General features: G+C 42.8%; 1 protein-coding gene across 6 annotated transcripts in view; it reads left to right on the forward strand.

Annotated features, from left to right (window-relative positions):
* LOC135906709 (lysine-specific demethylase 8-like) overlaps window positions 1-25,128 on the forward strand; it is a 99,628-nt gene that overhangs the window by 21,145 nt on the left and 53,355 nt on the right. For all 6 annotated transcript variants that reach the window (XR_010565810.2, XR_010565809.2, XM_065438291.2 and 3 more), the window contains one exon: window positions 15,345-15,508. Coding sequence is in view for 4 of the 6 variants with exons in the window: in XM_065438291.2 (XP_065294363.1) it covers window positions 15,345-15,508 (164 nt within the window). In the remaining 2 variants the exon portion in view is untranslated. The remainder of the gene's footprint in view (window positions 1-15,344; window positions 15,509-25,128) is intronic.

Consider the following 25,128-nt stretch of genomic DNA (forward strand, 5'->3'; position numbering starts at 1 on the left):
CGGGCTCGCCATTTGTATAAGCTATGCCCGGCCCAAGCCAGATTGCTGTGGTCGAGCCAGTCTACTTTTTAACTGACCATGGGCGTCAGCCCGATCAACCGCCGAGCCCCCCCCCCCTCCCCTTTTTTTATTTTTGCTGAAGTCGTGCTACTCCATCTTAGCTTAATATGATGATGCGGTGCAGCCAATGACTACTCAACTGAGTGACTGGCCGCTCCGGAGTTAAAGATTCTGGGATGACTCGCCAAATCGAAAGACACCAGAGATGTTTCCATTAAACGCATTTCCGTCGACTTGCATGATGAACTGCATGTTGTTCAGTTGCTGGTTGCCATGGCACTTCGGCGGTAAAAACGCTGTAACAGGGCAGGATAATTTCATTTCACCGGTGCACTTTGGAAACTAGCCATGTCGCGGGTACTGGAAAAAGGAAGACGCCGTATCGTAGATCTATGCCTACAAAACTATGCCCAACGCGTTATATCGGAGATGACAAAAAGGCCACTGAAAACTGTAAATAAAATCGTCCAGGCTTACAAGAAGCATGGAGCAATTGCGGGTGCTCCCCGTAAAGCCCGGCAAAGAATGACCGTTGTTGCAGTGGCTGCCGCAAACCAGTCCTCCACCGAGAAATTAAGAACAGCCTCAGGCTGGGTGACGTCCCTGACACGACTATCAAGCGTCTCCTCTACGCCCCAGCCTAATAAAGAGCGTGAAAGAAATGACTGTATTTTTACCCTCATCACTTATAAAAAACATGCTAAGTGATTTATGTGGTGAGAAGCTTGTTTCTGTTTATGTATATTGATTAAGCAGGCTGTTCACAAGCTGTAGACGGAACCAGCTGGAAAATGCTCCAGTTAGTGAAGTGCTGCTTCTCGCAAAGCCGCCTCAGGCACTCAGTCACCTGAGTGTAGCGAAGTGTACTTCACAGCAAAGCAAGAAGCGATGTGCTCCAGCGCTGTAGCAGACGACGCGAAGCACCTCCCCTGGGTCCGTGTGCGCCTGCGCCGCTTCACTTCGATGCGCCGCCGCGCCGGACGCACTGGCGCCCCGCGGAGCGCGGCCACGGTGAGCCGTGTTCACCCTAAGAGTGGACGAGGCTGTACAGCTGTTCTGTTTGGGCATTTAGTGCAGCAGTTGTTTTCTTCGTACTGTTGTGGCACAGAGCTTGCTGAAGGAGGCTGTCGGATAAAAAGAAGAAACTCCTCCCCCTCGGATTAGGACCTGTCCTACATTGCTTAGCAGAGTTGAGGGTGCCACTTTAAAATTATCTTGTAATTTGTGCCCTGAACTGCTGGCACATAAATCACACTTAATAATGACCTCTCTTGAAACCCTGCACGATTGGAAGAAGATACCATGGTTGCAATATAAATAGCTTTCACGTGATATGACACTGCTATGCAGGAGAGATTTTGCACCTTAGATGTAAAGAGACCTCTGATGACCTAACTGTAGCTGTGGTTTATGTGCACACATTCTATGGGGTGTGGTGATCTATCTGTGGTGCATGTAAGCTCTGTAATGCATGAATAAATGTCACTTGTGTATTTTGTTAGGTCATTTCTGTACCCTAGTGCTCATGCACATCCAGCAGCATGCACAAGATGTCTCGCCTAACCCACTATGGCTCTGCCCACACTACAGCCAACCAGATTTAAAATTTTTTTTTTCTTGCATGAAGCATAGTGAACACAAAAACCTTTTTCCAGATGAAATGGTAGAAGTAGCTTTATTCTACTATATACATACATGAAAAGCAATTTTATTAAAACATAATGAAACTAGTTTGGTAATTTCTTCCTTAATGCTGCATTAATGCACCTAAAGCTGGCTCAGCTATACTTATTGTCCATTTCAGTTAATATTGAGACTATGTAGCGAATAGTAGATGCATGTTCAAAACTGTTCAAAGTGTTTATTGCTGTGCCAAGTCAGCTTTTTGCATGCACCAAGATCTGTGCCAAAAGGTCACATGGCTCTTCTGCTACTGCAAAGTTCAGCTCTCCCTCTTACTAAAGAAACATGGGTGAGATACGATCTGGACTGATGACAGAATTAACGCATGGAAAGGCGCCAATAACTGCAGGCTACATGGACGTCTTGTGTGTGCAGTGCTCCTTAAAACATGTAGTATAGTGGATTCTTGATCATTCGAACTCAATGGGGTCCTAAAATTCGTTCTAATTAAAGAAAGCTTATTGAATGGAGGACTCGCATGCAGTGCTGTGTTTGACAATACATGTGCATGAGCCAACACGAATGACGAGTTCCGGAAGTGTGGCTTCTTAGCAGTGCGGTCAGTGCTGCTGTGAAGGGACACTTGTAGGCAAAATTTTGGTGCTGTGAAGCTGCATCTCAAGGCAAAAGTCATGCATAACCTGCACCACAGCGACTTTACTGTAAAATTTAAGAAATTTTTGGTGCTCCAATATACAGTGCTTGCAACAGGAGACGAGCAGCAGCCGGCGCATGGCTGCAATGCCGTGTCGGAGGTGCTGCTGTGTGAGTTTGTGCTGCTGAGAGCATGGTTGGCGGTGTGGAATTTTCAAATTAACTGTCATAATTGCTTACGCATTTGAATTACCAGACATTTCCACACATTGAAATACATATAATTTTGACAGGACCACTGCATCAGTTCAAATTAAACGGGTTCGAATTGACGACATTCCACTATAGTACTTGTGTCACCTTCAAACATCAGGCAAAATTCCAAATGTTACTGCATATAATCAATATTTTTTATTTTTACTTTATACAACATACCCCTAGAGGCCTTTGCAACCGAGGGTATTACATGGGAGGGGGGGCACAAATACGACAAAAAAAAAACGCATGTGACACTATACTAACAAGTTAGAATTTCGTTATACAGTCATAACACTATGTAACACTATACAAATAATAACAGCTATACAACCTGCAAACAAATGTATTGAAATGAACAATGAGAATCATCATAGAAGTATAAGGAAAAAAAAAAAACCAATGCTCATATACATAACAGTTTACATAAGGATTACGCTGTAGCACAGGTAGACAGTAGATTAAAAAATTTCTATCATATAATATCATCATATGATATGATGAGACTGCTCATGTCCAACATATACAGAGCGACAGATATGGGAAAGAGTAGGATCAAACAGTGTGAACATGGCAAACTGTAAAAGCTTGGGATTAAGTGAACCAACGAGATTACTGTGGTGAGCTACAAGGCTGTTTTCGAGGCAACATTCCACATGCTGCACTGAATTGTCACTTGAAGTATAGTCTGCTCTCGTCAGCGTAGCCACATGCATGGTCGCAGAATTTCAGCAATAATGACCCTGGGCTGAATCGTGGTCATATCGGTTTGGAATTGTTCCTCCCCGAACTTCATGTTTGAGTTCAGTTCCAAGATGACAATAAAAATATGGGTTCGGTTCCAGTTCAGTACAAAATAATGGTTAAGTTCCTGTTTTCTGTTTAGTTACCATAGTTGGGGGGAACCAAGAGATTGTCAGTCACTCTTTCCTATGTCTGCTCATACTGTATTCATAATTTAATATGCAAAAGGGCAACAAGTCGCCAGCAGCCATACGATTGTAGGTTTTCAGCTGGTAAGGCTTCATTAAATGCTGACCACTGCTGCAAGGTAGGCATTAGTTAGCTATATTTAGCCATGCTGTTAAATACTAGTACAGTAGACCCAATTATAAGGCTCCTGTTAATTCGATTTGTTGGTTCCACCCCGACTGATGTTCCCAGCCAGTGCCCATGCATTTTTATGGGCGTGAACTTTCGTTATTTCGATCCTAAAATTGGCCTTTGCTGCACAATTAGAACTTGACCAGTCAGCATGCATGCGTCTGACCCCTATAGTGATCCCAATAACCACCCCTTTACTGGCAGCGTCTATCTCGGCAGAACTTGGGGGACAGTGTACGCATTGAAAACACGTCATCTCCCGTCCAAAACCCCTATTTTCGGCCTGCCCTAGGAAGATTTTGAAGCAATAATGGTAACTCACAATGTCTGATTTCGGTATGTACCCAAATCTAATGTGCACCTATTTAAATATCCTTTTGCTAGGAAAATTGAGCCGAAAACAGTGTTCATGGTGTTTGTATGCTCTGCCACATAACATGAGTGTATCGCGATGACGCTGACTTTTAAGAAACTGGCTGCAACTGTGTCATACACTCGAACCTCGTTATAACAAAGATAAAGGGGGAGCCGAAATTACTTCGTCATATGCGTTACTGCCATTTCATGTAATATATTCCCAATGGAGCACACAATTGTAAGCACAGAAATAAAAAGACGGTTTTTCAGCCTGCAGAACCACTACACGGCCACACATCCGATAAAACTTGAGTAAAACAACTTAAGTGTTTTAGGCGTGTGCAACATGCGACTTAGCACCTGACGCAACAGTCTTTAGATAGCTGCCGTCTGTTTTATTGTGATGGTCTTTCGTGTCCCAGCTGATCAGCGTGTGGCACACAGCACAGTGCTGGGCAGTGTGATCGAGGAGGCAAGTGAACTTCAATGCTTGGCTTGGCTCGGCCGGCTCGTAGCTTCCGAGATTGCACCAATGCCAATGCGATAACTAGAAGTGAATGCACTAATCTTTCACATTGCTGCGTGTCTCGTGCTGCCAGGGATGCGCAGGAGCGAGAGGTCAATGGAGGAGTGCAATGGTGAGCTGCTGCTTCTGTCCAGGTGTGCAGCTACATGTGGCAGTGAGAAAGACCAGTGTTGCTCGATGACATATTCGACGTGGGAGTTTTGAACTGCCATGGCGAACGAGTGCCGAACCCCGGGGAAGGCGATGTTGGGCGCGACGGTTGGGTATTCTTTTATTTGGGAGACTAATTTATTTCATTATATTCATTGGCAGAACAATTTCACTTCCTTAAAACAGAGCTTTAAATACAAGGATTTCTATGGGGATTTCAAGGGGAATTCTAGTTACGTTGTTATAGCCATTATTTCGTTATATACCGTTTCCTTATAGAAAGGTTCAGGTGTGCGTATCAGACCCTTGCCCATTTTTCTCGCTAGAAAATCGAGTGTGCATTCGATTTCGCTTTGTTTAGGAGCGTTAATGGTATATCAATGTTAGTTTTCTACTTTGGACACAGAGGCGTGCATTTGATTTAGAAACGTGTTAGAATCGGGCAAATACTGCCAAATGAATCAGCTGTATGTATTGACTTTTTTTTTCTGCATATTGTTTATTTCAACTCGCTGTATAATGCAATCAATTTCATTGGTCTCGTCAGAGTCAAATTAATGGAAGTCAACTGTACAGTATACAATTATGAGACCTATGGTGTTTGGTATGGGTGTGAATATTTGAAAATTGAGAATAACGAATTAAATAATGTGTTATTCAACTCTGTCTTCAAATCGAATATTCAATATTTGTAGATATGCATATTTCTTTTTAATTCAATGACACCCTGGAAATTTTAAATCTCCTAATTTAAATGCATGGATAGATGGATAGTTGGTCTCGACAGCATCACATTGTACTTTAATAGGAAAAAACTCTTGCAAATTCGAACTCCTTGAACCGTGCAACGATTATTTCAACACGCCTTTCGCACTAACTTGAGCCAAAGGCCTAAGTCCAATGTGTTGCTAACCACTGTAACAACATTATTGGGAAAATTGAGCTTTTTAGCTTTGCATGTTCAATTAGGCCTTCAGTGCATTCACCGACTTTCCACGGAACAGGGGTCAACACGAGCAGCATCTTATCATACTGTTATGTACCACGCTTCAGGGAATGAGCAAGTTAAAATGAATGCATCACCAATGAATGACCAGTGTTAAATGCTGTGGTGTTACTTGATAGGCATGTAGTCCATGGGACACACCAGTGCAATTATCTTTCTTTTTGCATTTACAGTTCAAATTGGCCATACTCACTCAGTGATCCACAACATCCGAGACAGTGCTCCCAAAAATGCATGGTAAGGCACTAGGCCTAGATAATACTGCACAGTCACCAACTGATAATTTGTACAGCTACGATGAAATTTCGGACACCTTTTTATGCATTGCTCATGAATTCAGACTTCATCCTGCTTCACCTGCACAACCACGTGCCAATTCTGCCAACAAGTTGACTGAGTTGAACAGAAAAGAAATATTTTGATATGTCGCCGGCACCTCCTTAAAACCGAAAGTAACGGTCTGCTTAGTTGCCTAGTCGATCCAGTTGTAGCCTATTCTGCCCAAACCATGGCACAAGCCAATTCTAGCAGCTATTCTATGAATGGCTGCATCGTCAGTTTGTTGTGCGAGGTCCACTTGTTCAGGTTTGTTCTTTTACATGTTTAATTGCAACAATGTCTCGGGCAACTTCTTTCATTGCTATTATGAATGTTCGTCGATTGCAATCATCAAGCAGCTGTAAAACGGCGCCAATTCCATCCTCCCTCGCTCTCTCCGTTGAAGAGGGTGGCTGAAGTTGAGGTGGTTGAAGAGGGTGAAGTGAGTGAACTGCCAGAAAATGACAGTTGCAAAGATACCTGCGATCATATATCGGAGCATGGTTGGCTTCTGTTCAAGTTGCAGGTAATGGAGATTCGGCGCACTTGGGGCAATACTTTCATGTAGCTGCAGCGACAGCCCTTGACAGTGGTTAGTACAGGTAGACTATATCTTAGAAAACCGAGAAAGAGAGCTCTGTAGAGTTTAAGCATTGCGTCTACTGACATCCCCCACGTCTTTCCTGTCAAGTATTTAAACAACTGGGAAGTTGCTGTCAGACGCCGTTTCATGTAGGCCACGTGCGGGCTCCAACACCGACCAACACCTGCAAGACAAATATTCATGTTCTGCAGGCAGCACAAGCTCAAGCACTCGGAGTCTGCCTTGGTTTGCCCAGATGCACGTCAACAGAGGCAACTCTTGCGATTGCTCAGGACCATCCAATGTGAACTCACATTACGGTGGAAGCCCTGCGAATGCACATCAGACATTTTGCACGTGCCACCTATCACCACCTTGCAGCACTACCTTCAGACAGGCACCAATCATCATTCTCTTAAACTATCATCAAATACAACGACAAACTTCCATCGGGCTTCACCACTGCATCTAAACCATCGATACCCCCTTGGTGTCTTATCAGCCCCACAGTCCATCTCAGTGTACCAGGAATCGGAAAAAAGTCTGAACTGTCGTCGCCTGTGCTGAAACAACTGTCTCTGCTTCTTCTGCACGAGAGGTACGCGGACAGTGAACACATTTATACTGATGGTTCCACAAACATCCAGTGTTCGTCCGGTGCTGTGGTTGTCCCAGCAAAAGCTATTACCATCAGCTTTAGGACTAACCACCCAACAACATCGACATCTGCTGAACTAGCTGCTCTTCGCGCTGCACTTCGTTTCGTCAATCGGGAGCGACCTCGACAATACTCAATCTTCAGCGATTCAAAGGCAGCCCTACAATCTGTACTATCAGCTCTGCGTCGCGGGCCATTCGAACAGCTCGTATTTGATATTAGATGCCTACTCCATACATCACAGGAGAAAGGACACCATGTGACGTTTCAGTGGCTGCCAAGTCACTGCGGCGTCACTGGAAATGAAGACGCCGATAATGCCGCTCGGGCAGCTCTTGAAGACGCACAAGAAGAGGCCATACCGCTTTCACGATCCGACACAGCTAACAGACTTCGAGTGCTTGCACAGGAGATCACGCTATCTCTATGGTGCACACCAAACAGCCAGACCAACCAGAGCAACCGTCAATACCATCTGCCCTCTTTGATGCATCTCTATATGCCAACTGGACTCCGCCGAAGAGAGGTGACTCTGCTTTATCGCTTACGGCTTGGGGTGGCTTTCACGAAATCTTACTCCTTCCGCATTGGAATGGCCGACAACGCTCTCTGTAATGCCTGTCTTTGCGAGGAGACGCTGGAACATATTCTGTGCGACTGTCCTGAATATAATGTTCAGCGACAGTCACTGGCATCTGTTCTAGCGCACCTTGACAGTAGACCATTGTCCCTCGACACGATTTTCACATGCCGCTGACAGAAGACATCGCAGGTGAAGGCGACAAAGGGACTACTTCGGTTTTTGAAAGAGACGAGATTGGACAAGCGGCTGTGAGAGTGATGTCATGTACCATGCCAGATTGATGGACTCCAACGGACGATGTGTGTGTGCTGTGCTATATGCTCTCTTTCCCTCTCCCCCTTCCCCATCTTTAATCTCCCCCATCCCTCTCCCATGTGTAGGGTAGCAAACCGGTTAGGCTAAACTGGTTAACCTCCCTGCCTTTCCTTCTCCACTTTTTCCTTCCTTCCTTCCTAGACAGTGGTTAAAATACACTCACCAGTTTGCATGTAAGCACACATTCCCGTGTGCAGCAGCATGTTGGGCAGCTTTTCTTGCCTTTTCTGGAATCAAGACATTTTTTGCAAATTTACTATTTTGGACTTTATTTAATTTATTTAGACTTCTATGCGGCGGTCCCTGTTGATTCTGAATTATTGGTAAAGCCACTGTATTGCACATTGTACTGCTATCAAGTACAATATTTAAAGAGGCTTTCTTTTGTTTGAACACCGTTTTGTTCAAATAATTTTTTGGTATTCTTGAAATGTTGATTAACGAGGTTCCACTGTAATTTAAATTCTCAAGTGTGCTTGGTCGAACAAAAACATTTAACCTGAAGTGCGATAAATGTAATTCCTCCAGGCATAGTTAACATAACACACATGAAGTACATAGCGTAGCGTGCTATACATAGTTCTGGGAGCCAGACATTTTCTTCTAAATTGTGATCATTTGGGCTCTTTGAAAAGTTCTATGTATGCAAAAAAAACTGCCTATTTGTTCTGAATGCTCCATTTGGACGTAAAAAAACCATCATAATGCGCAATGTTATGACAAAAGCTTTAACATTGCGAAGGCTAGGATATGAACATCATTTTATATTAGCGAAAACAGCTTTCTGTATTCGAAAAGTATTCAATATTTGATTTGATTTGCTTCTGGTACTATTTGATTGGTATTCGATTCGGTCTCTAAGATTACTGTTTGCACTCACCTAGTGTTTTTTTTTTAGTTTTCTTCTGCCACCAGGATAATTTTCTGTGTACTAATTATGTAGCTAATTAGAAAATATTAAGTATTCAAAATAATTAAGTGGGTGACATCTGATAGAAAAGCTGTTATTGCATCATGAAACATCCCATTCTGTTATTTTTAGCGTGCTATATCTCAAGTAATTTTTTCATTGCTTACTTGCTGCGTGTGAAATAAAAGTTCAGTGTGATCACATGTAAAACCAGTGGTCCCAAAAAGGAATTAAAGGAACCAGCTCCACTCCTTCGCCGACTTAGCAACTGCTTGGTAATTGTGTAAGTCTTGCGGAATACACAGATTATGATCAATGGAAGCGAAGGCCAAGACCAATGACTTACCACTTCCAGGCAGTTGCCGAGTTGGGCAATAATTAGTTCCTTCAAATCACTTTTGGACCACTGGTGTCTTACTGTGCAGGTACATCATCACACAGTACTTTTGGTATTTTGTGTGAGTAGAGCGCAGAAAAAATAATCGCACATGACAAAGCGCACTGAACATGACTGAATGGAATGTTTTAGGTTGCAATAACAGCTTTCCGATAGGAAGTCATGCCGTTAATTAAAAATTAAGAGCTTGTTTCAGGGTGTCTACCAACCGGGAAAACCGGGAATTCTCAGGGATTTTGAGTAGTCTGGAAAACTCAGGGAAAACTCAGGGAATTTGTGCTTCTATTAGGGAAATTGGCTGTAATTTTATTGAAAGGGAATGAAAGTCGCGGTAATGCTGGCTCGAGTAACAGAGAGGAATCGTAACGAATCGTCTTGTGACACCATGTCGTCGGCTGGAGTACTCTCCAGTGTACAGTCGACGACTAATTTTCCGGATGCCAGATAATTCGGACAGCTTCGCGGCACCACTACGTACCCCTTAAGGTCAATGTATAAGAACGTCTGAAATTTCGGACGCAAGAATCCTTGGTCATCCGATTTTCCGGACTTTTTGCCGTGACCGCAGGTCCGAAACGGCATTAATAAAAGCTACAACTGCCGCCATTTTAATGACCTCGCCGCCTCGAACTGGCACACTCGCACGCAGATCCGCTGGCCGCCGTAGCCACAACCACCCAGGGCAATGCTAGGCCTAGCTGCTTCGATTCGGTATTAAGCTTCTTGCCATTCTGTGCCGTGTTTTTCATTGAAAGAAGTCGTCGCTGTCAGCAATGGCACCGACACCGCCTTTGTTGTCATCGCGATTGGCTTCGAAGTTCGGAAAGCACGGCGTGTTGCGTAATGCCGGTTCATCACAGCAATGTTACGCTGTGAAGCATAACAAGTGTGTGGGAAGGGGCAACTGTCATGGGACACAGTATGTATTCCTTAATTATACACGCATGCACCCGCCATCTCCTGTCACAGTACGAGCACCAATATACCTAATAAGTGTACTGGCAGGCCTTCAGTGCTTTTTCGGGCGTGCCTGTGGTGATTTTAGCCCTTAAGGGCTGTAAAAGACGTGTATTCATTTTTTCGAACGTTTTCGTGGCCCCTAGGGAGTCCAAAAAATCGGACGCTGACTGTACAACTGTCCAAGAGGATGCTTCAAATAGTTCGTATGGCGAAAGTGCAGCCGAAGGAGAACAAGAAGACAAAGGACCTACGCATTGAGAAATTATTGGGAAAGGAAGCGTCCCGCCGCTTTTTTGAAGGAGCTTGCACTCTAAAAGCAAAGTGTTGGCTGACGTCGAGTTGCAGGTGTCCCCCATCTAAGTGAAAAAATTCGTTAAAACAGTGAAACGCAACACTGAGGCGTTGTGTGTGGGCCGAGAGTATGTCGGAGGACAGTTGAGGTTGACTTACCAGCCATTGCGAGAGAATCTCACTTGTGGTAAAGTTCGGGCCTCATACCAATTAGATTGCTATCAGTTAATAGAAATAGCTCATATTCGAAAATATTCTGTATGTATATTGTTTTTATTCGTCTTACAGAATGTTCGACTCGATTTGTAATGGGTTTTACTATTTCTTTCTTAGATAGTTTATTCGCTGTGCATTTTGCTAACCCCTCCCTTCTGTTTTCTTTTTGAATGAAATAAACACTACCCCTTACAATTCAAACTGGATTAAGTTGTTTTTTTTTATTTTTTAACATGCTTACTAGAGAGTGACATCATTGGGTGACATGATGTAGGGAGCCCGTCTTGACTTAAAACAATGTTCTGTGTCACTCAGGGAATATTGCAAGGGTACTCAGGGAAAACCTGGAAAACTCAGGGAATTTGGAAATGTCAACTTGGTAGACACCCTGGTGTTTACATAGCCTTCTCAAGTTATCCAGGTAATTAGTATGTACACAAAAATTATCCTGTTGGCAGAAGAGGACTTATTATCGTGCATTAGGTCTAATAATTGTATATTGTACCAGTCTTTTTTTCCCATCTTGAATAACATTACCTAGGATACCCTGTACTATAGTACAGAAATGATTGCTCTATCCCCAGTACATCTGACAAGTGGAATTGTGTTCCTGCTTACATAGTATTTGGGGGATGATCAAACTGTTTTATAATACATATCCAGGAATTGCATATTTTGGCATCCCTTGAGTTTTGATTTTTATTACGAATCACTGCACATATTGTTTTTATGATTGCTTGTAATGCTGTAGCAGTGGTGGAACAGCTGTGCCAATTGCGCCAAACTTTGCCGAGAGCCGCCTTTTGCTTTGCTCCATCCGGCGCCAAAACGGCATTTTAGCAGAAAATTGCATCGAGCCTGCGCCAAAGCATACATAAAAGCGAAACCCTCCTTCCGTCAATGCTTTGTAGCTAACAAAACTGAAATCAAAACCACCTGCACACTATCATCATCATCATAGACTGAAGCAGAGGCCTGTCTGTAGAGTTGAGACATTGGGCCTCTTCGATTTTCCACTTCTGGCTACCCGCGGGTACTGCAGCCTACCAGAGCAAGCCAGAGCGCATTCATTTTAACGCGATAGTGTTAAGGGCCCCGTGTTGCAGAAAATCCGGTGTCGGCTTTCAGGAACAGACATTGTTACGGCAAAAAGATTTTTGAACCCCCATACCCAGGCCTTCCATGTGGCGCAAGGAAGTTACTGAACTAATTGAATTTCTCAAGCTAAAATACGAAGAAAAATTGTTAAGTACGACCTACTCACAACCTACAGACATAATAGTGTCAGATTGTAATTTGAATATACGAGAAAATATAATTCTGGTACGCGAAAACTCAAACCCCTTTTAGACAGGCCACGGCGTCCGCCATTTGCGTGTGCCGGCATGCAAATATCTTGGAGGCCATGGAGCGGCACACCCGCTTCCTTGCAACACCTCCAGATAGCACACGCCTCCGCCGCATCACAGCCCACGCAAGAGGACGCGTTTCTAACAGAAAGCCTGCCTTCGTGCACAGCGTTCGCCGCCAACATTTCCCAGTAAACATTACTGTTACATAGACTGCAGTTTCTGGGAAGCATGAGAAGCAGTCAGGGACCTTTGAATGCTATCTCGTTCCACTGTTAAAGTTGAAGCTGAAGCATCCTCCAATGTTTTTCTCGGGTTGCTCACCCCACCGTGCCACGCACTTCCGCCGGGTGTTCGTTTTACTTGGGCTGGATGGTTCTGGCTTCCCATGGCCTGCCAGAACCAGCCAGGACGATTTTGGTCTGGCTGCTCTCTGGAAGTTCTCTGGCTAGCAGATGACTAAAAGAGGCGATGAGCTCTTTCTGCCATCTTTGTAGAGACTTGACGGATTGCAACGCATGCACTTGAAGACTTTTCCTCGCTCAGTTAACTGGCTACGGTCATCCTCAGATTTCCTTACTTCTAGCATTATCTCCTTAGGTTCTAACGCACCATTCTGCATTGCGAGACGGTGCAATATGAGCGATGGTGAACCATTCGAAGCCTTTGTTTGTGTGTGTCCAGTGAAGGTTTCTTTCAGGCCGTGAATAGTGCACCGTGCTCTCATGCATGCATGTTATCTGTATCATGTTCTGTGTTAGTTGCAAACGCTCATTCACACACATTGCAGTGCATTTTTGGTTCATCTTTCTCTGTTGGTGTGCCTTTTCTCATGTCTCTCATATATATATGAGGTGATATCTCCTTTTTCTGCAGTTAGCGAAGGTGTCTCAGTTAGCCAGTGTTCGTACTGTCTCTTCGTCGTGTGTTTGGGTGGCAGTTTGAAATCAATGCATTCTAACTAGGCTGTTTATGTTAAGAACGCACTGATTGAGTAATAGGCACACGTACATTAGCTTATTGCTCTCATGACCACGACCAATATAGTTTTTCGGGCGAAACTTTTCGCTGGTCAGAGGTGGCGGACACATTCATGTGCCAGCCACATTCCCCAGCTGCTTATTGTCAGAAGAGAGGCCCCATTAGCCAAAACAAACTTTCTGAAATCGAAGCCAATGCAGGTTGGCACGAAATTTTGTGTGCATAAGACGCACCCGATATCCTGCTTTTTTATGTCTTCTCAAGTGATGACACAACGCCAACTCTTCAATGTTGCGCAGTGGGCGACGTGATCGCTGCGAGTAGGCATCATTGAGCGATCGTTTTCGGGGATGCAATCACTGAAGCGTGATTTTGCATCTTTGCATGGGACATGTCGAAGACCATCTGTTGCTCTGTGCAATGCGAGTTTGGCCCAGTGTGCATCCCGTGCCGAGTCGCACGAAATCTCGCAAAAGTGATTGTATCCCTGAATGCAACTATATATTTTCAATCTGGCAGTGCATAAATGGGCCAACTATGGCAAGTGCGCGCTGGCCTCACTGGGTGCTGCCATGCTGGTAGCATGTTTAGATTTATCCCACGGCCAGCTGTCCCGGTATTAGATGTTGCCATCTTCAGGCAGCTTCGTGTTGTCTTGAGATCTCAGCCCACGTGAATTCCTATCAGGACCAGAACTATGGGCCCGTCAGAGTTATCTGGTTTGTCATTCGCGCATTTTGTCTGACGGACATATACATGTAGTGCCGCTGTACCATTTCGCTGGCTTTTTATTTTGGTGTTTATTTGGTGTTTATTTTGATGTCACATTCTGTGATTAAAGGTAAAGGTTTCTATGTTTATGGGTGATAGCGGAGCTTTGCAATAGAGCCGCTGTCATCAGAATCGTGCGTAGTGCATAGTTAAGAATGGTATTAGCGGATGTGGTGCACGGTGAGACCCGCCACTTTGATAGGTGCCAACATGTTCGTTGACGCAAAACCTTTCCAACGAGTTTGTGTTGCTGCGCTATTTTGGTGAGATAGCGTCTCCGACGCAAACACAACACCATATTTGTGTCTTGCGTATGCGCAGTGGCACTGACATTGTTTTTTTTTTTTGCTTTGCGGCTCCTATTTCAAAATTTCCTAATGTACATGGCATGGCATGACATGAGTATATTACATGATGTCATATTCAGTGCAGGTGCGCGTACTCTATTGGTCTTGCGGTGAACCTTTGCCTACAAGCCGTGACTGTCGCACTGTGTTGCATCCTGGGTTAATAAACACGCGTTTGTTGACAATCTGTCTGTGGTGCCTTCTGTGGTGCTGTATCGATGAACCTGGCTGTAGCGCCCTGTTGCATCGCGGTGTGGAGGAGTGTCGCATCCTTTCCTGACTGCGCTTGCAGGGTTAGCCTCGTGCAAACCCGTCGCTACAGCATGTCGACTTATCTGTTAATATTTGCATGGTACTATATGGTGCGTTGGACCTGCTATACACGTGCGTTGGACCCTGTGCCAAAAGTGCTTGCTGCTGCGCCAAATAAGCTTTTTGCCTACGGCAGCACCTGCACCGAAAGGGGAAATGGCTATTACACCACTGCTGTAACCAACTCTCCTATGTTGTGTCTTTGGCCTTGGTGAATAATGTGTCTGTGTATGAATAAGTAAGACACTGGGTACTCTTGTTACAATGATCAAAGCGTAAGGACATGTTTCTACATTCAGCATGAATGGAAGCACCATGTTTAAGCTAGCCTTGAAAATAGCAACCTGTGTAGTGTTTTATCAAACATGCAACATAACAGCTTTAGGTGCGATGAAGATACCACGTTTTGCCATTTGTTTACCAGTTTAGATTGGTTGAAAGCTTAATGCCTTTGGCAAAGCAAAATGATTAAAAAACCCAGCAGGTTTATTTCTTTTGTTTTACTTAGAGCCTACATGTTCCATTGACTTGTAAAAATTACTCATTTGATTATGTCTACCGTGTCTGCTAACACTCATGGGCCAGTAGTTTACAGGATTTCTTTCCCTCTCTCTCTAGGTGGAGTGCAAGGAACCTCACTCGATAGCCTTAAAGTTTCCTTTGAGTCGGCTCGCTTGCCCATCGGTGGAACATTTTATGAAGACATATTTAAAAGCGGAGCAGCCTGTGATTATAACCAAAGGGATGGACTACTGGCCTGCATTGTCAACACGACCATGGAGGTAATTAGTATGTATGTTAAAGCTGGCTTACTTGAAAACACATCTAGGATACTGTATAAATAGCAGCACTAATTTGAGAAAATTTACAAATGTCTGTTTACGCCAACAGTGATGGTTGGACCAGGTAGTAAACCGTGTGCCAGATAAAAAAAAAAATGTGGCCACATTTTTTTGCTACAGCTGAAGGGAAAAGTTATGCGAGCGGCTACTTGTGAGTAGCTTCCTTTACTGTTTCTTCCTCCTATTTACTACCAGTCCTTGCTACTTGCTGTACACAATTGGTTTTAGGCTGTCATTATGCCTGCTTCGTTGCAGCAACATTTCTTGCTTTTCTATAATCAACATCAATAGTGGGAGCTAAGGAGGTCTGCGCCCAGTTGGAAACTTAGGCAAAAAGTGAGAAAAAGTAGTAAGTGTATGATAGGAGTTGCACCAGCACTGTGAAAATACAGTCCCTGCTTCCAATGATATATAATGTCCTCTATTTGTAATTGGTAAATAGTAGTCAGTCACTGATTATGAAAAGGCAATTATGTTGCGTTTCTATATGGAAGAAAATGCAGTTTGGCCAATTTTATTCAATTTTTTCGACATAATGGGACACTGTGGCAGCAGCAAGGGCAACATGCCTAGAAATTCTTTCTGCTTCATGATACAGGTCACGGCTGTTCTACTCGGGAATCATCTGACTGCCCACAACGGAACGCAAGATGCCGCATGTGTCGATTGGGTTATCGTGAGGCATCCTGCATTAACGATCATCGACAACTGCCAGGTCTCCGAAAGTGGACTCGTCACGTGACCCCTCCGAAGGCTACAAAAGCATCGCCAGAAACCTGAACCTTCAGTGCGCACTGTGGCAGCAGCAAGGACAACATGCCTAGAAATTCTTTCTGCTTCATGATACAGGTCACGGCTGTTCTACTCGGGAATCATCTGACTGTCCACAACAGAATTCAAGATGCCGCACGTGTTGATTGGGTTATCGTGAGGCACCCTGCATCAACGATCATTGACAGCTGCCGGGTCTCTGAAGGCGCACTGTTCATCGAGTCACACACTGAGTCTGCATGGCGATTCACAGGAGCAACGACTCATCACGTGACCCCTCCGAAGGCTACAAAAGCATCGCCAGAAACCTGGATCTTCAGTGGGCACTGCGGCAGCAGCAAGGGCAACATGACTAGTAATTCTTTCTGCTGCATGATATGGGTTAGTAGCTGCCTACCTGAATATTGTTACAGAAGCGATAATCGTTATTTGCTGCTGCTGCCCTGCCCACTGGGCGTAAAATCTTTGCTAACATGTATTTATTCACTGCCGGTTGATTTGCTTGTTTGCGGAGATGTTGAGGCGAACCCTGGTCCCGGTGATAGCGAAATGTTGGCTAAAACCTTAGACGGCCAAGCCAAAACACATTCCAGCATTGAAAAAATGCAGACAACTCAAGATGCAATAGAAAAGAAGATTTCTGCTCTAACGGAGCGTATAGACAAAGTTGATGAACAACTAGAAACTTAACGGCGCTAACCACCAAAATACAAAAAGTAGAAGCAACAGTTACAGGATTAAACAAAGAGATTATATCCCTGATGAGCAAGGTAGATGAGCTAGAATATAGAAGCCGCTGAAACAACCTGGTTATATATGGCATAGAAGAGCCACGTGGCGAAACTGCAGATGGCCTATTAAAAAAAGTAAAAGATGAAATTTTCAAAGACACACTGCAGGTTACAGTCACGGGAATCTAAAGAGGTCATTGAATCGGGCAGAAGGCTGAAAATGAATGCCGTTGTGTTATTCTAAAGTTTCTGGACTACCGAGAGAAGATAGCTATATTAAAGAACTGTAATAAACTTAAGGGAAGTGTGGTGTCGATTTCGGAAGACTTTTCTTACAGGATAAGAGAAATAAGGCACATCAGCTGATGAAAGGAAAAACGGATCGAAAGAGAAAATATTTTTTTATAAACTAAGCATGGATGACGTCATGTTTGGGTGGAACAAAACTACCAGTTCACGCTATAAGTTAAACAAAAAGGCTAATTGGCAGCAAAAACATGACGTACTGTCACTGAAAGTACTTAATGTAAACTGCAGAAGTGTCATTAACAAGGTTACTGAGCTAGAGGCGTTGTTGACCCATAGCATTGATATAGCCATCCTCACTGAAACGTGGTTAAATGTGTCCATTTAGGACAGTGAATTTGTGTCTGCTGGATACAGCGTACATAAAAAAGACCGCAAGAGTAAGGGTGGTGGGGTGGCTATTCTTTTTAACAAATTCTTAGGCATGAAAAAAATGCCTGATGTGCCTGGTGTTGAGGCTAACTTTTGCAAAGTGTATTGTGGTAACATCAGGTATGTTATAGGCGCTATTTACAGGCCTCCTGGTTCTGATGTTGGCATCCTCCAAAACCTAAGAAAATATATAGGCACGCAAGTCAGGCTTGGGGACAAAATAATCCTATCAGGTGATTTCAATCTGCACAAGGTGGATTGGTCAACTTTCAAAGCCCAAAACCAAAATGATAATCACTGTGAAATACTGATAGATATGGCCTTTGCGTTCGACTTACTGCAAGTGGTTCAAAATTACACCAGGATTCAGGTTAACTCAAAGTCCATACTTGTTTTTTGTAAGTGGTTCAATTACAGCCAAAACTTCCTGTGAGGTAATACCTGGTATCTCAGGCCATTCTGCAGTATTGCTAGAATTGACTGGTGCAGCAATCAAACGTAATAACCCAACGTCTAGTTTCCCTAACTTTTCACGAGCAGATGATGTCTCTATCATTGACATGCTTTCCTTTAATTTCTATATTTTCTCATTGTATTCTGGAGATATAAACTATAAACAGTCTTTGGCATCAATTCAAAATAATTGTAAAAGAATGCATCGATAAATCTTCCCCAGATTGTAAAGAAGTTGAAGTGCAAAAACGCCTGGATCTCTCTGGGCTCATTGCAGTTACAAAGGCAACTCAAGAGACTAAAGAAAAAAACAGAAAAATACAAACTCTGCCTGTACTGCGCAGAAAATAGCGGATATTACATTACAGCTAAAAGCACAAGTAAGAACTGACAAACAACGGTATTTCCGAGAGTCCATACCAAATTTTATACGCACGTCCCCGAAAAATTCTGGCGGCACATATGCCCGGCTTCTAGCAATTGTTGATGTCTTTGATATCGAAGGTGTACAAGTAGATGATGCAAAAAAAAAAATTCAAATGCCTTCAATGAGCAATTTAAGAGCATTTTCACTGTTATAACGATGTATTACCACACTTTGACGCAAATTTCCCACCCATACCAGATGTTCTAATTAGTGAAGCTGGAATTTTGAATATGCTCTTAAAACTCTATCTAAAGAAGTCCCCAGGGCCAGATGACATACCATACTTTTAAGAGATAAACAGAATGGGTCTCAATACACGTGTGTGTTCTGTTCTCTAGATCACTATCTGAGGGGCAAGTTCCGGACGATTGGGGAATTGCCAGAGTAAAACCTGTCCATAAGAATGGGAGGAAAGACTGTATAAAGAACTGTCGTCTGATTTCCTTAACGCGTACTGCATGTAAACTTTTAGAACATATTATACATAACCACATAAGCAGTTTCTTGACAAACATCATATTTTAACAAGGTATCAACTTGGATTTTGACAAGGTTATTCTACGTGTACCCAGCTAGCAGAAACTATACATGACTTTGCACTTTCAATTAATAATGAAAAACAAACCGATGTAATTTTTATGGACTTTAAAAAAGCGTTTGATAAAGTCTCTCATAGAAGTTATTGCACAAACTAGGGAAAATGCTAAATAACCACCAACTTTTAAACTGGATTGCTGCATACATTAACAATCAAAAATAGTTTGTTGTCTTTAATGGAGAAACTTCGGAAGTTGTTGGTGGGGACTCGGGCGTTCCCCAGGGGTCGGTGCTTGGACCCCTTTTTTTTCTTTTGTTTATTAATGATATTGTCTGCAACATTCCTGTCAAAATATGATTGTATGCCGATGACTGCGTGATTTACACGAAAGTGAACAGTACAGCTGACCAAATTCTTTTAAATGATACACTCAACAAAATTCTTCAGTGGTGTGATATGTGGCAAATGTGTATTAACTATGAAAAAGCAGTGTTTATGAGAGTTACCTTTATCTATTCTATCAACAGCAGTGTTCTTCACGAAGTACCTCATTACAAATACCTCGGCCTCTGGATAACAAATAACTTAGACTGGACTAAACGCATCGATTATTTCGCAAGAAATGCAAACTGTCAGTTGTTCTTTCTACAGAGAGCTTTAAAATTTACCACTCCTGATGTTCGCATGACAGCATATAAAGCGCTTATTCTCCCATCATTAGATTATGCAGCCATAATCTGGGACCCCTTCACTCGGACTAATAATAACAAGATTGAAAGCATACAAAAAAGGGGTGTGCGATTCATATATAACAGCTTTGGACGTTCTTCTGTTCCTGCCCTTTTAACCAGAGCGAACTTGCCACAAATAACCCAAAGAAACTGGTCATCTAGGCTAAAATTTATGTATGAAATCGTAAAGGGGCACTATAAATTAGACACTTCAGACGTAATAACCTTTTCATCCGGGTATGCCACTAGACAAAGACACCTATTAACAATTGCTCAGTTTCGCACACGTAACAACTCCTTTAAATACTCTTTCTTTCTGCAAACAATAACTGAATGGAACCGGCTTACTGACACCCAAGTTCAACAACCTTCACTTACCTTGTTTACATCGTGTCTAACTTAGTACTTACTGTATGCCTTCTATTTTAGTTTATGTTAGTGTATTTACTCTTATGTATTTATGTATTTGTTGGTTACCTTTTTTGTGATGTTTTCAACACTTGTACCCTCCTGCCAAAATCTCCAAAATGGGATTGCAGTATTAAAAAAAAAAAAAATCCACGTAAGATTAGTCGAGTCTGTCTGGTTGACATTTGTCACTTTACACTCTTAAAAAAGTTGTCAACCTTTGGGGCGTATGTTGTCCCACAAAAATAATCGCCGTCTGCCTTGCTTGTGTTTCCTTTCTTAAAAACTTGGCGCTCGCTACTTTTCTGTCAAGGATGCTATGCCACGCTGATGACGCGCATGCTGTTCGTGACTTGAAAGTACTGCGCTCGCAGCATTAATGAGAGGAAATTCGGGCAAAACAGATGACAGTTATTGTTGTGGGACAAGATAAGCCCAATGGGTGCAAACTTTTTTAAGAGTGTAATGAAAATAATGTATAGTAGCCTGATTTCACGTAAGACCGGCCAAGCATGTCTGGTCGGCATTTGTCACTTTAATAGAATAATATATGTTGGCCTTTATCCTGCAGGAGCACTGAATCAGTGTGTAGATTTTGAAAAAAGAAAAAAAAATATTGCTATGAAAAAAAAAAAAATTTGATCTTCGCTGCTGCCAAGCATCAGTTTTGCTCCCATTGCAGATTTTACTGATTTAGGCAGTTACTGCTCAAAAGTTGTTCCCTGTGGGGGCCCAACATGTTTTTAATTTTATAGTATGTTTGTAGCAAATCGTCCAATAGGAACTAGTTTCTGTATACTGCGTTTTAGTTTTCAAAAAAAAAAAATATTCAGAATTTGGCTTATGTGACAATATTGGGTAAATTTGCATCCTTCTCTTTTGCCAGCTATTACAGCCACAACAACCAAACTTTCTTGCTACATACATGTCTCTTTTCTCTGACTGTGACCTAGAATTTGTATTTCTGGGTAGCGTTTATCTTATACAAAGTCCTATTCATAACGTGCCGTCTGGCAAAAAAGTAATACTCTGAAAATGAAATCAAATTCTATCAAAAAGGCAGATTTCAAACCCCATGGTATGTTTTACGAAAATATGTAAAAATGTGTTACAATATTTGGTTATCGTTTGATCTATATGGGGACAAACACAACCAGCCTTTTGTATTTTTTGAGGTGCCTGTGATCATTGGTAGTAAGCTCTATCCAGAGTTTAATATATCGCACATCAACTATAAGAGGATGAAGACTGTTTCTTTTGTGCAACAATGTGCATGACGGCCAAAATCATAGTGTTGAGTCACACCCTGTACATGTTGAACACTGTATAATAGGCTCTGTGCTGCCAATGACTGTGGGTTTGTCATGGAAATCTGTAAAAGTGGTCAGGCTTGGACATGTTTACACGGCTGTTAGCACAGCCAGTGATGCCATACCTTTGGATGAGAATGGATCAGCATGGTAGAAATTGAGAAGTGAACCGGTTAAAGCACATTTACCATGTCTTTACGGGGAGATGTCAGCGTTGCCTGCAGTGCAGTACCTTGGCTTTTACTTTGCAAAAGAAAGTATTTTCGTGCACAGCACAAAAATATAGTCAAATACACACTGTGTCTAAATGCAGCTAATTGGGCAGCTGTGTGTTCTGGTATTGTATGCAAATTCTGCTATGTCTGCAGCTTTGCTGAGCCTATATCATGTATGTGGTATGACAGTTGAGTCGAGCACACTGAGGAGAATGTATAGCATGCACAATTTCCCATCAGCCAGCAGATCTTGGAAGAAGCCTATGGAAGGCCCTGTTCTTATACCTACGAGGTCACCACGCAAGTTTGGTTGGTACAGACAGAAGGAACTGCAGCAGTGTGATGTTGCAGCTACTCAGTGCACATGGAAAGCCTTGCTATAAAGACTCAGTGGTTGGGTGCATTAGGTGTTAAAATCATGTGGGAGTACTTGCCACAATCAGCAAGACAGCTGATATGTTTGATAAACAAAAATTAGGCCACGCACAAAGACGAGGAGGAAGGCAGTGACGACGCCATAGCACCGAACTTACTACAACCTTTATTGGAAAAGAGTGCAATATATGCAGTGGAACCTCGTTGATACGATCCCGTTATGTATGACTTCTTGGCACCAATGTTTGCGATCGAGAACACAAAAAAATGACCCAATACAGTTACACTTTTCTTATACTGGTTCATACGTTCCAGGAAAACACGAGCTTTCGGCACCAACGTGTAGTAGATTGCCAAGCTGCAATTGTATGATACATTTTGCAGCTGTTAGATCCCATCTAAACAATAAAAGGCGCAAGGCAGGTATGATCGAAAACAGTAGCTGCCAGCTGCAGCAGCTTCCCCACAATACTCGCCCACCCGTCTTGTCAAAACAATGGTGTGCACCAAGTTTCTTATTCCGGTACTAGCAAATCCCCTCCTGGGTGATTGCACACGGCATTCGCAGCCATTGCCTCCAACCTTATTGTGATAAGTATCTTCACTTATCTATTTCATAGCGCGTATGCTGTAGCGCCGTTGGAAACGTACTGCTGTTCCCTGCTGTAGGCAGCAACATAGGCATCGTATTTCAGTGTTGCCGACCAGCTTGATTTCATTTATATTTCCTGTTGCAGTCTTAAAACACTAAGCAATTAGAAAATGATAATGTGTATCTTGGTCATATCATGAGAAGCCAACGAAAACAAAAGACGCCAAGGAAAACATAGGGGCAATTACTTGTACTTAGTAATTAAATTAAAGAGATTATAAATTAATGGCAATGAAAGTGGATGAAAAAACAACTTGCTTCAGGTGGGGAACGATCCCACGTCTTCGCATTACGCGTGCGACACTTTCATTGCCATGCATTGCACGCGTAATGCGAAGACGTGGGATCGTTCCCCACCTGCGGCAAGTTGTTTTTTCATCCACTTTCATTGCCAGTTATTTATCATTTCTTTAGTTCATTTAGTAAGTACAAGTAATTTCCCCAATGTTTTCCTTGGTGTCTTTTGTTTGTTGGCTTCTCATGATATGATTAATAAAAATTGGGCCCCTCGGTTAACCCCTTTTCTTAAGTGTGTGTCTTGGGTCGCTTAGGCCCCACTAGCTCGACAGGCATCTGCCTCTTGTGCCGCAACGATATGCGCTGTATGGACACATAAAAAAAAACTTCCCACCAAAATGTTCCACTTGAAGAAGCTGCTGACCCAGGCCGAATTTGAAACTTAGCCGAAGCCGTACCAAAGGCAATGCGTGTCTTGATGCTACTCGAGCCCCACCAGCTCAGCTCGCATCAGCATCTCGTGCTGCATTGATTCGTGCGACACTTCGCATTGCGTTAACACTAGTTGAATCTGTCAATTTTTTAGTGACTTCTGATGGTACATTTTCTCGGTTAGTATGTTCTTTCTCAGATTTTTTTCCAAAACGCATGAATGAGGTTTTACTGTATATACACATTTGTGACAAAAATGTGCATTGCGCATGTCAACATAAGAACTTGCTGTCAGTGTCCAAAGCTTGATCTAAGAAACTTCAGTTCTTATTAGGTAGTACAGTACAATAGTGGTTGATGTGATACAGTGTGCACCTAGTCTATGAATAATTCCTGCTTTGATTAACCCTTTGAGGGTCAATGCTTTTTTGCCAAATGTGACCCCCCAGAGACGAGTTTTTTCATTGCCGATTTATAATCTTCAAACTGACCTATTTCGAGAGAAAAAATAGCACCGAAATTTTTTTTGTGACCGTAAAGTGACAAAACATATTTTCCATAACAAAACATGCACTGTTTTTTTGTGAATACAGATGGGCTTGCATAAATACTTATGGTAAGAATAAAAAAGCACATACACTGAAATAGATATATTCCAATTTGGCAATTGAGCAGTAGTCTGCATTGGTGGAATTGCCACTCGACTCACTTGCAGTAGAGTAACCAGCAGGCGTGCCCATAGCGTAATTGAACTGTGTATGTGAGCACAGGCAAGAAAGCTCGATGGTTGTGCATCCGTCAGAAAAGCCAAATGCGTCAGAAACTTGCAGTAATCCTTCATCCCATCGCCAGTGTGAGGTAACAAGTTTTTACGAGTCTCGAGAAAAGAAATGCAGGCATGGCAGCATTGTCCGTATGCAGCAGTATCATTTGTATGTACCGGCACCCGCTTGTGATCAGATATAATCACATCCTTGTGAGCAATAAACGAGTGAGCATTTAGCGGGGACCCTTAGAGAGATTAGAAACCAGATAGACATCAGTTCTTATGAGCGTAACAAACGGAAACAGCCTGCGAGACAAAACCAAAACTGACCGCCGCGCTCCCTGCACACACACGTATGAATGAGCGGTCACAGAAATGCCAGCATAAAGAAGCCATGAAATGAAAACCAATTGACAACGAAGTGAAAAAAATTCCTTCTATCCACATAGGGTGGCAGCACTTGCTGGGCAACAGAGTTAAAAAATGGGCGCATTTTTTTTGAACATGCAGACAGCACCGTAAATATATGGCATCAGCCATTTGGGACTTGTTCGCGCTCCCGTATATTTATGTGTTTGACCCTCAAAGGTTAACTCACGCACTTATTTGCTCATAATTTATGCTTCATGAAAAACTGGCTGATGTGTGCAATTTGGCAGTTTTTGCAGGAGTATCTGAATTAGCTTCCCTGCAGGGATTATTACTGTGGGATTCTAGTGAAGTGGTATTTGTAAGAGCTCATAATTCTTGCTGCATTAGTTCTTTTCCTTTAGATATTAACTGTCTTTACTGTTCACTTCCACAAGACAGCTTGTTGTGTTGAAGAAGTTGTTGCA

This window comes from Dermacentor albipictus, chromosome 1 (assembly GCF_038994185.2).
Source record: "Dermacentor albipictus isolate Rhodes 1998 colony chromosome 1, USDA_Dalb.pri_finalv2, whole genome shotgun sequence".
Taxonomy (NCBI): Eukaryota; Metazoa; Arthropoda; class Arachnida; order Ixodida; family Ixodidae; genus Dermacentor; species Dermacentor albipictus.